Source organism: Gasterosteus aculeatus, chromosome 7 (assembly GCF_964276395.1).
Source record: "Gasterosteus aculeatus chromosome 7, fGasAcu3.hap1.1, whole genome shotgun sequence".
In the NCBI taxonomy this organism is placed as follows: Eukaryota; Metazoa; Chordata; class Actinopteri; order Perciformes; family Gasterosteidae; genus Gasterosteus; species Gasterosteus aculeatus.
This window is the reverse complement of record NC_135694.1, coordinates 22,786,048-22,799,709: the sequence shown is the minus strand read 5'-3', so window position 1 is coordinate 22,799,709 and position 13,662 is coordinate 22,786,048. Positions and strand designations below refer to the sequence as shown.

Below are 13,662 nucleotides of genomic sequence, written 5' to 3'. Positions count from 1 at the left end.
TTACAATTGTCTAAATGCAAAATGCATGATTTTGAGGGAAAATGTGTGTTGACTTCAAGAAATACATTATTCAAATCCACGTCTAGCGTATTTTTCAAATAATATCAACTAATAATGCCACGAAAAGAAGAGGTTTTACACGCTACATTAATCTCAACTCGTGTCTCTCGTGGGGATTTTGATTGATTTGACTATACAACTGTGACGGCCTTTCATAATAGTGGATGTAAAACCATTCTTTTTGACTAAAGTCCAACTAATTATTCCTATTAAATCGCAGCAGAGCTAGTGTCATGCTTCTGATGCAGCCTGCGAGACCAGACTCGGGGAAGTGCGCGTTTCCTCGCCTGTGCGTGCAACGTCATGACGCAGCCTCAGCTGCGCTCTTCTCGACCTCCGCGAGCTCCGAGGATACTCTCTCCGAGTCCCCGCCGTCATTTAGACGCTCATGCGGTTTGTCAATCGCCCGTTACCGGAGCATCTGCTGCTATGAGTGCTTTCTGTCGCCTGATCCATAGAGGGCTGTTGAGCCTCCGGCCGTCGTGTCGTTTTTTCCCCGGGCAGCAGGATGCGTGCGCGGTGGCTCCTTTGGCTCACACGGTCCGGACGGCTAGCTCATCCAGGTACCCGTGCTAGCTCCCCGGCTAACAGATGCCCTCTGTCTCTCCGAGCCGTTAGGGCGGTGTGATGGTGCTCGGAGGACATGACAGCTCAATGTTTCAGTCTTTGAAAGCCGCCCGTTCCATTGGGATTCATCACCGTGACTTCGTATCTCTCATCAGCTCGCGTTCATATAACGGTTAACTTTAAACATTTGAAATAAATGACATTCAGGCGGTTAGCAAAAGGCTTCCAAGGCAGTTGAGCTATTTTCATGTTTAGTTATGGATTCTCCCCCTTATTTCTATTTGGTTATTGTGCATCTAGCTACATAAAGACCGTTTGGTGATAACGTTACATGTTGTATGTGGGACGCAATGCTAAACCACTGCTAAGCTGCTAGTGTATTAACGTTAAGCTTAGCTAAAAGGAATGCAGCCTGATACAAAACCCTTCCAATAAATCCTATATTTATGAATGTCACTGCGTGACAGTGGTAGGTCTGTTTTTAAAAACTAATTTAGGAAGAAATAGAACTTACCGTTTGTTATATTTTATGTAGAGAAAAGTGTGCTGTATTTTGTCCACAGCATTAGTATTGAGAGTGTATATATATTATTATTATTGAGGCCTGTGGTATTCGACATGGGACACAGCGAGGCGCACCGGGGGTAGTTATTACAATATAATATACCTGCAAAGTGGAGTCCTAGAACATGTAAACGTACTGCTGTAAACTGTACTTAAGTAGGTTAGGTAAATTCTCTGTATAAAATGTAATATAAAACTACTGTTAAATTAAGGAGTGGGCTAAGAACTAGGTTGCAGTTACTCAAGTTCAACAACAAGTCCCGATTTGTCCAAACATGTGATTTGTCGTAGCTGTAATGTTTACACGCCCCTCTCACTGGACGCCACGCCCCCTTCGCCACATCCGGGCCACAAGTCTCAATGTGAGCAAAACGATCTGAAAGTTTAAAAAAAGATTTTAAACTTGAAAATATATGTTTTGAATCTGAAAATATAATATCTGCAACCCAAAAACCACAACAAATAACAAAAATCTATATATTTAAATAAAAATATTTTATTCAAAGCAAATGATAGAACTGAGCCAAAACTATATTGAACCCAAAATACTTTTTGTCTGCTTTTTATTTTGAATACATTGTTGTATTTTTCAATAGAACAAAACTTTTGCTCCGTATATTACTACATTATATGCAACTATGCCACTGTCAACAAACTTTGAAAGCTTCACACGGCTTTTAGACCAATTTTGTATTGTATTACTTAATTGTGTAGGTGGCAATCTGGCTGTAACATCAACAGTTGAACATTGTAATTTTGAAGTTCATGAACGTTGCAAATTATGCAGTCAAGTAATTCATTTAAAACCTATTCAAACATTTATTTAACAACAATTCTCTACACTTAATGTTAGCCTATATGCACAGCGGTTGCCACTGTATATAGTATGTCATTGAACAAGGCTGCCACTGTTGTCTTCTCTTTGTATAATCTGTGATATCCTATTTGAATCTGTCAATTTTGGAGAGTTAGGTACAGCGTTTTTCCCTGTTTCATGGGTTTGCAGGGTTTTGTAACTCATTTCTGTTCCTGTAGTTTCAATTCTCACCCCAGACATTACCAGAACCTACTGGACTCAACTGTTTTTCTTTCCTCAGCCCAGTCAACTTGACCTATGATGTCTTCGACGGGAAAGGGGAGAGCACTCCCCTGGTGTTTCTTCATGGTCTTTTTGGCAGCAAATCTAACTTCCACTCAATAGCTAAGTCCTTGGTGCAGCGCACAGGCCGGAAGGTAATGCAGTGATGAAGATATCCCACCTGTATGCCCCAAAAAAACAATACAGCTGACTTAGAAGTTTTCTCGTCTCTACTCAGTTGCCCCCCACCCCTCCTTTCCAAGTGTCCTGACTGTCCTTTGTCCAGTTAGGTGCTGACTGTAGATGCCCGTAACCATGGCAACAGCCCTCACAGCTCGGAACTGACCTATGAAGCGATGACCGATGATTTGAAACACCTCCTCGCCAAGCTGCACATCGAGAAGTGCGTCCTCATCGGCCACAGCATGGGAGGCAAAACGGCCATGACGACCGCCCTGTCGCAGGTTTGCAGCCAAGGAAATGTCAACATGACTTAAAAATGACGCCGCCGCCCGGTGTCACCTGATGTCACATTCCTGTCCTCTCGGACCGTAATGGCAGAGCCTCTTTGGGTCTAAATTTCCCAACCAGCTGTCGTGTTTCTATTTTGTCATTGGTTTCCTCCGCCCACCTACACATCTCTCCTTACCGGTTTACGCCCATCTACCTGTCTCTGTTTGCAGTCTGGTTTAGTGGAAAGGCTGGTGGTGGTGGACATCAGTCCAGCCCGGACCACATCGCGAACAAACTTTCGCTACTACATCCAGGCCATGCAAGAGGTGAAGATCTCCAGCGACATCCCCCGTTCCACCGCCAGGCGGATGGCTGAGGATCAGCTGCGCACTTTAGTCAAGGTCAGGACTCCTTCTCTGCATGTAGTTTCTCATTTGAATATTGCTTTAACTAATCTGCTTGGAATTTTAGGAATAATGTATGCAGAAATGTAAACAAAGCAAGGATAGCTTGAATATTAAGAGAGCGTAACTTCATTCTCTCTTCAGTTAGACATTACTCAGGGTTCCCGCGGGTCCTTAAAAAGTCTTAAAATGTCTTAAAATTCGGGTAATTAAGGTCTTAAATTGTCTTAAATTTCACGTAAAGTTGCTGTAGGTATTAATTTTTTTGCCGGTGCGCTTAATGACGACGAGAAAGCACAGTGGCGCATCGTAAAACATCTAAAAGTTGTTTAATTGAGTATTGTGCGAAATGAGTCTCCGCAATTGAATAGCTGTTTACGGTATGTCGGCTACAGACGCTGACGTCAGGCTGCGTGTCGCCATTACGCGGTTGTCGATGTGAGGTTGAAAATGCAAAGAAGATGGGGAAGTGCGGGGTCATTGTGGCGCAGGGGTTAGAGAAGGTGTGCTGGGAAGCACAAGGTTGGTGGTTCGATTCCAGGCTGCCCCATGTTCCATGTTGAAGTGTCCCTGAGCAAGACACCTAACCCCTAATTGCTCCCCGGGCAAAAATGTGAAAAGCCATGGGTTTAAAGTGTAATGTAAGTCGCTTTGGATAAAAGCGTCTGCTAAATGACCTGTAATGTAATGTAAAAGTGCAAATTTAACGACAAGTGGATGGAAGAGGATGCATTTAGGAGGTGGTTGGCGCCGATTGAAAACAACAATGAGGCAATGTGTAAACTATGCAAAAAGACCTTTTCATTAGGGACCATGGGGCTCAAAGCCGTCGAGTCGCACATGAAAGGAGGAAAGCACCAGCGATATGTTGCAGCAGCTAGCCATAGCGGGGCCAGGTTAATCCCTGCATTGTTTGCAGCACGACCTAACGACGTTACAAGTTCAGACGCCACCTCTGAGCCGGCTGTGACAAGTGTGTTAAAAAAGTTTTGATTTCCATTGTAGGAGGCAATAAATTGCGTATTCCAAAGAAATTGTGACATTTTGGGGTCTTAAATTATATTTTTTGAGGTCTTAAAAAGCATTACATTTTACTTTTGAAATGGTGCAAGAACCCTGCTACTGTATATGGACATAGATAGTTGTTTAGTACTGAATGTTGAATACAGATCAGAAGAAGCTAGATTGTTGCTGCCTTGAAGTCATGAAACACATGAAACGTGTTTTTGTTTTTAAAACAGTCTAATCATTAACTGTCCTTTCCTCCCCCAGGAGCGCTCCGTGCGTCAGTTCCTGCTGACTAACCTGGTGGAGCAGAATGGTCACTACGCCTGGCGGGTCAACCTGGAGGCCATTGAGGCGCACCTAGAAGACATCATGAGCTTTCCCAGCTTTAACACTGTCTATGACGGACCCACATTATTTTTGGGGGGAGCCAGTTCTGCATATATCAGGTATGAAACACCAAAGCAGATTTTTTTTTATAGGAACAGATACATAGGCTTAGAATACTGAAAATTGCACCTATTATATCATTTAGAGCCGAGCTGCTTCCTTGCTCCTGCATGGGCTTTTTATGATTTCCTTTAGAAACAATGCATGAACAACTTTTTTTATACGCGCGTCGGTCCAAACAACCTGCATTGTCCCAGTCCTGAAGGTGAGTCTTTATTTATTTATTCATTCATTTATTTTGCAGGGACATTCACACTAATCAACAGCCAGAGAGGCTCATTTCCATCTGCTGCCCCCAGCCAGATTTTTTTAAGGCAGCCTAAAATAGTCTAGAAGTCTTTGTCCTCGCGGTTTATTTGACGGTTGTGATTGGATTATCAGAAGATTTTGGCCGTTTACCTCTGGAAGCATGAAGGAATTCACATGACCATTCACGCATTCGAGTTCATACTGAATGTGTGAACACACCTCCTCTCGTCTCTCCGGTCTCCTCGTTTACCTCACATTGTAATGACTCCCCTCCCCCCCGTGTCTTCAATGTTGATTCAGCTCCGACGATTACCCAGAGATCCAGAGGCTTTTCCCGAGCGCGGATATCCAGTACATCCCTGACGCGAGCCACTGGATCCACGCGGATAAACCCTTAGATTTCATCAGCTCCATCAGCTCCTTCCTCCAGTCCTAGCTGACTTCTGCCTCCGCCTCAGGACTTTTTTTAATGCTCAGCACTCCTGAGCAGATCCTTACTGAAAATGACGGTTTGTATTCTGCAGCCTCAACAAGCGCAAGTGTCTTTAATGATGTCATTGATGATGCTATTATTTGCCAACACTGGACCAAACTTGCTCATGACAGCAGCAGAAGCCAATCCTCCTCTTAACCATTTTAATGTAGTAAAAATAAATTTGTACCAGACAGGTAGTGTTACCAGACGGGCTGATTTTAGATGTGTCTTCACGGATGTATTCCTCGCTAGGTAAACAAAATATAATTTAATGTGGTTTTAGAGATGATGTACTAATCCAAAGAAACTCTCATGAGTGCTTTCTTTATGTTACTGCATTAGAAAAGGTGGCACCAGGCCAAGTATAATCTGGTGAGGGGGACCAGCTAGAGGATCGTTGGATATGAACGTTTTGGACAGCACTGGAATGAAACAAATACTGTATGTATGAGAAGATGAGTTAAGAATATTCTAAGCAAAAGTTGTTTATTTGCCCGAGGGAGTGTGCTGTTGCGTCAGGATGTTTGAGCTGAAGACAAGAGAGTCTGTCGTGCAGAAATTGTCTGCATAGATGGTTTGTTGTAGAGACTTATTTTGATGTTGATAATTGTAATGTGTATTTAATATTTTGGCCTGTAACTATTAAGGTCCTCTCCTTTGTGTGCCTGCTGTACGCCAGAGATGAGGATTTACAGGTCAATGACTGAAGGTCACTAAGAGTGCTGGTTATGTTTCTTTGGCAACATAATGTATAATCTATAAACATGATATATAAAAGCTAATCTGAAACACTCATGTATGGTGTAGTCACAATCTGTGTCCTGATGATCTCAGTGTTTCCTCTAGGTTTACAGCTTTGGGGGGGAGGGGGCGCTCGAAAAATGAAGTTGTCGACCCCCCCGACGCCAGCCGCTGCGCAGGCAGAAACTGCTCACACATGGGACCCCCCCCCCGTTGCCCGGTCTGTCCACGTATGCCCTGGCGTGGGCGGGGTTCTACAACTCCATTTTCTAGGCGTTTTCTCTGTGCGCAGAGATCAGTGGATAATTGTAAGCGTAAAAAAAAAAAACGAGACTGCATTGGGGGTCCGGGGCACCCCCCTAATTGAACGGTGGGGGAGACACTGTCTCAGGTTGCAAGTGGAAATGCAAATTATTCAAATATTCTACTATTTTCCCGTCTGTGTGGCCGAAAGCCAGTGTAGTAATGTCAATGTATTTGTCCACAGTGTTTTGATTAAACCCGTTTCATAAAGCGTATCTCGCTTATCTTTACGAGACGAGGTTATCTCACGAATATGCTGCAGCATCGTATGTTGTTACCTAATCGTAATAGTGTTAATATCATTTCTGTTTCCTTTGTTTGGGGTGGGACAGTCCAGTGTGAACCTCCCATCTGTATGAAAAAAGCAGGGTGTTGTAAGCGTGTGCCTCTTTTGTTAAGAGCTCCTTTTCCATTTCTGTAAGACTTGATAAGAAAAAGAAAAAAAAAAACTTTTATTCTTCAATAAAAACTAGCAGACTTTGGATTGGCAGCTGGGTTGCCAGTTCTGTGAGAGTTTAGAGTTTTGTCCCGAGGAAGCTTGGGCGATGAGGGTGTATCCCTTCACGGCGTTAGATGTTTACAACAATCAGTGTTTTATGTGCGTTTGATGTGAATACAGATGTTTAAAAGGTTTTATTGATCTGAATCTATTTGAAAGAAACTCCTTATTTTTTTATAAATCTCCAGTTAGTGGAGAAGTCCCCACCCCCCGTCCTCCCTCAACTTCCTCAACCACGAGACAGTCACGTCCTGTTGCACAATACAAATAGCTTTTGGGGTGTTGTGTGACGCTGACGTTTGAATGCAGATCCTGATTCAGTTTCTGTGGTTGGACTGGGACAAGTATCTCTGTCAAACTGGGGAAAAATCTGTGTCAACGATGTAGAAAAAAAAGACATTTATTCAATTATATAGAAAAGTTATGACTGTAATCGTCTCCTCTGGATTGTATATTGTTCCACTATAAGCATGCCTTTTCTCTTGTCATCAGGTGTAGCTTTGCTGTGCTATGTACGTCTCATTCTCGATATCTGCATATATACATTTTAGATATGACAATGAATGAAATAGAAGTGGGTTACTAATATATAATTGAAAATGTAAAAACTGATATTATACAATAAAATCTGCTACAAAGTTTATGGTTCTTTCTTTTCAATCGGGAAAATACAAAAATGAAAAGTGCAGACAGTGAGGAGTCAAAAAGGCAATCAACTGTCACAGTGTTAAACAATTCTATAGGTCATTTAGGATCCCAGTTATACTTCAGAAAAATACATTATAACAGTCAATGATCCAAAGCATGTTTTCCCAAGATTATCTGCAAGATCCCCTTCAATTACCGTATTAAAACGTGTTAAAATTATATATATATTCATCCTCGCTTATTGAATCTATAAATATGTAACTATTAATCCTTCCAGGGGTTTAGCTGATGGATTTGATGCATCCAAACTCAGCACAAAGTCTATTTTCAGGGTTGTTGTGCCCTCAAGTCGCATACTTGACCACCATCGGCTACTTTCTGTCACAAATCCTTCACGTACGCAAGCGTGTCGCACTCCGCTTTTATATCACAGAGAGACTTTCCCTCTTCAGCAACTTAGTGTGGGAACAGCAATCTAGTGTCAAACTCACTAATAGGGACCATAAGACAAACACATTCGTGTTGGGGAAATTGTTACACGTGAGTAGTTTTGCTCTCAGTCCTCTCCCGTTTCAATCAAGCGATATGACCTTGAAGCCGGCGTCGCCTCTGACCTCCGACTCCAGCTCCGCTGCACCCTGGCCTCCGTCAGGACCGTTCTTTTTCCTCCTCAGCCTGTCCATCCATTTGCGTGGGGTGGACGGAGACGGGCTGGGATTCGGGGAAGTCGAAACTGCAGCTCTGGGGATGTAGATCTGGTTGTGGTTGGTTGTGGGGGAGACGGGCCGAGATAAAGGGAAGTTTGATGGCCGCTGGATGGGCGCTTTGATGTTCCTGCTCAGCGTGCGCAGGCCGGAGGGCTTCTTCTGGGCCTGCTCGGCCTGCTGCTGACTCTGAAGCTGCTGGTGGAGGATACGCTGAACGTCCTCCTGAATAAGAACAAAACAAAAAAGCTCGTCAGAGCACAACAGAAAAAAACGGTAACGTTGTCACAAATGATGACTAAATGCAAATTGGTCTTTAAGAGGCGTTTGTCTGGGCTCAGTTATTCACGTCAAAGTCAACTGGCTAATAGTGACATTAAACAACAGTGATTTCATGTTATTTCTGCCAACAGTCGTTTCCCCTTTCAGTTTAATTTTTATCATAATTAAAGAAATATATTTATATATCTTTTTTTTATTTATCTCTTTTATAAAATAGTGGCTGTAATATTTTAAAAGTTCCATTATAATTCCACTTATTTCATTTTTGGGATTATTATAAAAACAAGATTATTCCACTCATGGAATAATAATGTGACGGTGAAACAAGTTGTATCAGGTCAGTACTATGTGTACAATGTGAGGCAATAAATATAAATTACATCCAATATATATATATATATATATATATATATATATATATATATATATATATATACATACAAATATCCAATACGTCTGACCAAAAGAGAGTATAAAGGCACAAAGACGGGAGGATATATTTGATCATATCCAGAAGGAATTTAGAATACATTTTTTGGGGGGGGATGCCCCAAACAGCAAACACTTTTTGCTCACAGAGGCTGACCAGATGTGGCCCTGGGCTGGAACAGCTGGCGTTAATGCACATGCTGAATGTGATGTGTGTGGACTTTAATTTTCAGTTCATTCACTGTCATTCATTGTCTCCGTCAAACATGCCACTTGTCTCAGGTTTTACCTTCCAGGTCTCAAGCTCCAGCGCCAGCTCCAGGCGCTTCTGCACCGCCTCCAGCAGCTGGTTGTTCAGCACCATCAACTCTGTTTTACTCCGTAGTAGCTCGGCCTCCATTGCCTTCTTCCTGCACAGAAACAAACGTCATGTCTCGTAGCTTCCTTATTTGCCTCTTGAATCTTGATTTATTTTTGTGTTCCTACTTACTTCTCCATGGCCTCATCTCTGTCCCGTAACGCCTGCTGCAGGATCGTGCTCTCCTCTGCTCCTTTTCCAGATTTTAACTTTTGATTGAGCAATAACGGGTGGCGGGTTATGTCTTGTCATCGGGTTATTCTTTGTCTCTAAGCTCACTGACCACTTTTTCTTATCCAGATGATCTAGGATTCTGATTTAACCCCAGTCACACGCCTTGGGACTTTCTCGACAGCAAAGAGCAGAAAGACTCCGAGCGCTGATACTGTTGATTGTCAACCTGTCAACCTGTCAACCTGTCACGCCGCATAGATGCGCTTTAACATCTACACAGCGAATAGACATTCAGGGCTTTCTATATCTATTTCTATGTGTCTATATGTATTAATGGCTTTCTGCTTTACATTTTTTTAAACTGTAGTCTCACCACTTCTTGGATCAAGTTATCACAGGTTATAACTGACCTGTTAAATGCCCCCCCCCCCCCCCCCGCCCCCCCGCCCCACCTTCCTTCAGGTCTACTTGTGCTGGCAAAGAGAACATTCTTCTGGGTAACACGCCCTCTAAGGTGACGCCAAGCTGAGATCGACACGAATAACCTTTATCTCGGTGGGTGTGGCCTTTACCTGCTTGGTGTGGCTGATCGCCAACTTGCGGGCCACGTTCTGCAGCTCGGCCAGCGATGTGTCCAGGTGGTTTTCCCCACGAGAGGTTTTGGGACGCGGGCTGGACCCCGACTCTGTCAGCGGGCGCAGCAGCCCCAGAATGGACAGAACCTCTTCTTTGACCTGGGAATAGGAAGGTTCACAAATGAATTGTAGCCACTGTGCCGTGGGGATGTAGACTCGGCGGTGATCATGTGTGCATCCTCACCCTCTCTCTGTGCAGGCTCCATCCCGGTCGATCGCTGCTCTCCTGCAGCTTGTCCACCTGCGCCTTGAGCCTGATGCTGCGTTTTCGAGACAGCTCCACCTCTCTGCGCACTTCTTTTAGCTGCAAACAAGAAAACTTCACATCAGTACATTTGGACCCGTTTAAACAATGTAGACGTGCTGCTGAGAGAAACTTTAGAGAAGAAATTCAGTCGCTACTAACAAATATGCACTAAAGAATGCTTTTGTGGAAACACACTCATGGACTCGTGTGAAGATTACAGGAAATGAAAGTCATTAACAAATAACAAGGCAAAAAGAATTTCCCACCAACGCTGTTTCCATTGTTGCACTCTTGACCACAAATCAGACTCTGTCACCATCACGTGTAAAGTCATAAAGGTTCTTTGCTACAAAACTGACATTTATTGCTCTTAAACGTCAGAACATCACAATCATTTTGATCACACGACAATATATTGTTCTGGGGACAACTTTACATCTTTATTTGTGTGCTTCTCTAAGCGATACTCTAAAGTGACAGATGGGACCAACCCCTCCCGGTATAACAGGTTTGGTTGTTCTGCAGCGCAGAATGGATTGAAATGAACACACTGTAAAAGAAAAACATGTCGTGGACTCACAAACTCTCCCTCATATCAAACACACACACACACACATGAAGACTCTTAACCCACCGTCTCTGAGACGTGCCCCAGAGTCCGACGCCTGCTGAGCGGCTTGCCGCTGTTGATCAAGTCCGGTAAAGTCTCGATGACGCGGCCGCTCTGCAAGGGCCTCTCCCCTTCGGCGTCCGAGGCCACCGCCTGCGAGGACAGACCTGACCCGTCAGAGGGCGGCTCCCCCGGGGGGTCTTCCTCCTCCGACGAGGAAAGGCTTCCGTTGTCGTCGATGAGCTCGTGGATATTTGACTCAGTGATGTGGATTGGGTTGTTCGAGAGTCCCGGACAGTTGTCTTCATCAGAGGACGGGTCTTCCCGCTCCGAGTCGTCTTCTGGTTTAGTTTTGGAGGCTTTTGGTTCTTGTTCTGCCAGAACCGTGGTGCTGTCGGGTGCAGATTTGATCCTGTGCGAGGACGCCTTCAGCTCCTCTAGTCTGTTCAGGGAGGTGTACACCTGTTCGATAGGGGGTTTGGGTCTCAGCCTCTGGTTGAGGGCCGAGAAGGACTGAGTGTGTTCCATGATCAGCTCGGTCGAAGTCGCAGGCGGAGAGGCAAAGGCAGCTGTACCCTCTGCGGACACCGTCAGGTTGTATATATCCTCGGAGGAGGCTGGGACACAGAACAAACAAGGAGGGACGCTGAAAACACAATGTCACCAAACTCGTTTTTCCTGAATTACTCGCGTGGTCACATGACATGATGTGAGGTCACTGCTGACTGCGGCTTGACGTGGCTCAGCGTGCGTTTTCTCCCTCCTTTGAAGTGGCTTTCAAACAGTGACGTTCAAACATACCTCAGCTGCAGGGGGACAAAGGGAGGAGAACCTTCAGTCACATCGTTCAGGTTTGACCCATATCTGATTTGAAACGTTCACCGAGCACACAGTGACCCGAATAAAAAGAGTTATTCACAGCCACTGTCAAGAGGAAGCTTTTTTTTCAATCTCTGTGTTGTAACTCTTTTTTTTCATTTATTTATTTTGGGAATTGAAATGCGTTGTGGAAACCAGCAGTTGAGTCATTCCTCGTGCCAGGAGGGTTTGTTTCTCGTGACAAGCCTCAACACATGAGAAGAAACTAGTTAGAAATAACATAAATACATCCAATTTTACAACTGATTACCTGGTCATGTTTTTGCGTTGGAACGAGGTTTGTGCAAGTGTGAGTTCATTTGAATGTTACACCGAAAGAACAGAACTACCTCACAATTATCTGTTGTGTATAGAAGACAGTGTGATTCCTCTAGAGGATGTTGTTTGGAGGGCCAAATAATGTTCTGCACGTTTTTTAGTCGAGCCACGTTTTAGTAGGTCACATTGTTCACATGGCTGTGTGTATAAAGTCATGTTCTCTAATTCCATTTGAAATGTAATTATAGATATATCTTTTAATTATACCCTAGAAACAGGAAGTAGTTGACGTTTTTTCCCTTCCTCAGTTAAAGTAGCGTGCTAAATTGGATGTGCTGCACATTTTGTACACACTTTCCCAGTATAAGGTCACTGCTTAATCCACCCGCCTTAATAAGTAGGTTAAGGTTTATCTCTTGCTTTTTTCTCCTAATAACATTGTATTCTAAACGATAAACATAATGAAGTCTCATATTCAGCCTTATTTTGCTTAATTGGGTGAGACAGTTCTAATTAAAAAATAAAAACACCAAGATTTGTTTCTGCTGTTGCAGAAATATTCTGGGAAATAAATTATTAACAATACAGAACAGAAAAATCCCTGCAAGAAAAACGTCTAACAAAAGAGACACATGGCAAACATCCAGATCCTTAAACTACTCATTTATCATGCAGCAGTTTTACATCATGAGACTAATATCAGAGAGTGCAAAAACGTTAAAAAGCCCAATTCAAAGTAATTTTTGCAAAATTAGCTTTTTTAAACTTAAAAAATCTATTTATGAATACATAACACTAATCGCTCCCCTTTATGAAAATGTTTACATTGATTGATACCCAGGGTGTAATCATTTATTATTTTAGGTCTAAATGACAGCAGTGTCTCATAAAATGATAATAAATGATGCAGACTAACTTTAAACAAATACAGCTACTCTGATGCATGCAGGCTTAGATGAATTGTTGAAGTCAAAAAAGTTGGAGATGAACTTGAATCACCTTATACAGTTGGACAGTTTAGTCCTGAAAAGTGAATATTGTGTTTATGTTGTGTACAATATTAATAGGTCAAGTTTGTATTTTAGTACAAAATGTTCATTTGGAAAATAGGTCAAATATATTATTAAGCATTTCTATTTTCTGCTAAGAATCAACTATTTTTAATAACCTGGTCTGGATGTAGTTCGACACTTCTGCATCTATCCGGGCATTAATAGTACCCGTATATTTTGAGGCTGTGCATTCAGCTTCTCTTGAATTTTATTAGTACTATTTTAGTATCCAATTACTCTTCAATGAGTAGCCTAGCAACAGGAAATAGTTGACGTTTTTTCTTCCTCAGTTAAAGTAGCGTTCTAAATTGGATGTGCTGCACATTTTGTACACACTTTCCCAGTATAAGGTCACTGCTTAATGAGCTCTCCACCCACCTTAATAAGTAGGTTAAGGTTAAAACTCTTGCTTTTTTTCTCCTAATAACATTTTATTCTAAATACAATAAACATAATGAAGTCTCATATTCAGCCTTATTTTGCTTAATTTAATACTGTCTTGCTAGTTGGGTGAGACAGTTCTAATTAAAAAGTAAAA

At 42.7% G+C, this 13,662-nt stretch overlaps 2 protein-coding genes across 2 annotated transcripts; one reads left to right on the top strand and one right to left on the bottom strand.

Annotated features, from left to right (window-relative positions):
• Window positions 1-355: 355 nt before the first annotated feature.
• abhd11 (abhydrolase domain containing 11) lies at window positions 356-7,488 on the top strand. Its single transcript, XM_040180824.2, has 6 exons — window positions 356-623; window positions 2,289-2,424; window positions 2,560-2,733; window positions 2,953-3,123; window positions 4,399-4,580; window positions 5,131-7,488. Exons 1-6 carry the CDS (start codon window positions 364-366, stop codon window positions 5,264-5,266), a joined length of 1,059 nt encoding a protein of 352 aa, XP_040036758.2. The 5' UTR covers window positions 356-363; the 3' UTR covers window positions 5,267-7,488.
• Window positions 7,233-11,743, bottom strand: bicdl2l (bicaudal-D-related protein 2-like). Its single transcript, XM_040180807.2, has 6 exons — window positions 10,960-11,743; window positions 10,263-10,382; window positions 10,016-10,177; window positions 9,402-9,478; window positions 9,201-9,321; window positions 7,233-8,425 (listed from the first exon to the last, which is right to left on the bottom strand). Exons 1-6 carry the CDS (start codon window positions 11,461-11,463, stop codon window positions 8,069-8,071), a joined length of 1,341 nt encoding a protein of 446 aa, XP_040036741.2. The 5' UTR covers window positions 11,464-11,743; the 3' UTR covers window positions 7,233-8,068.
• Window positions 11,744-13,662: the final 1,919 nt, after the last annotated feature.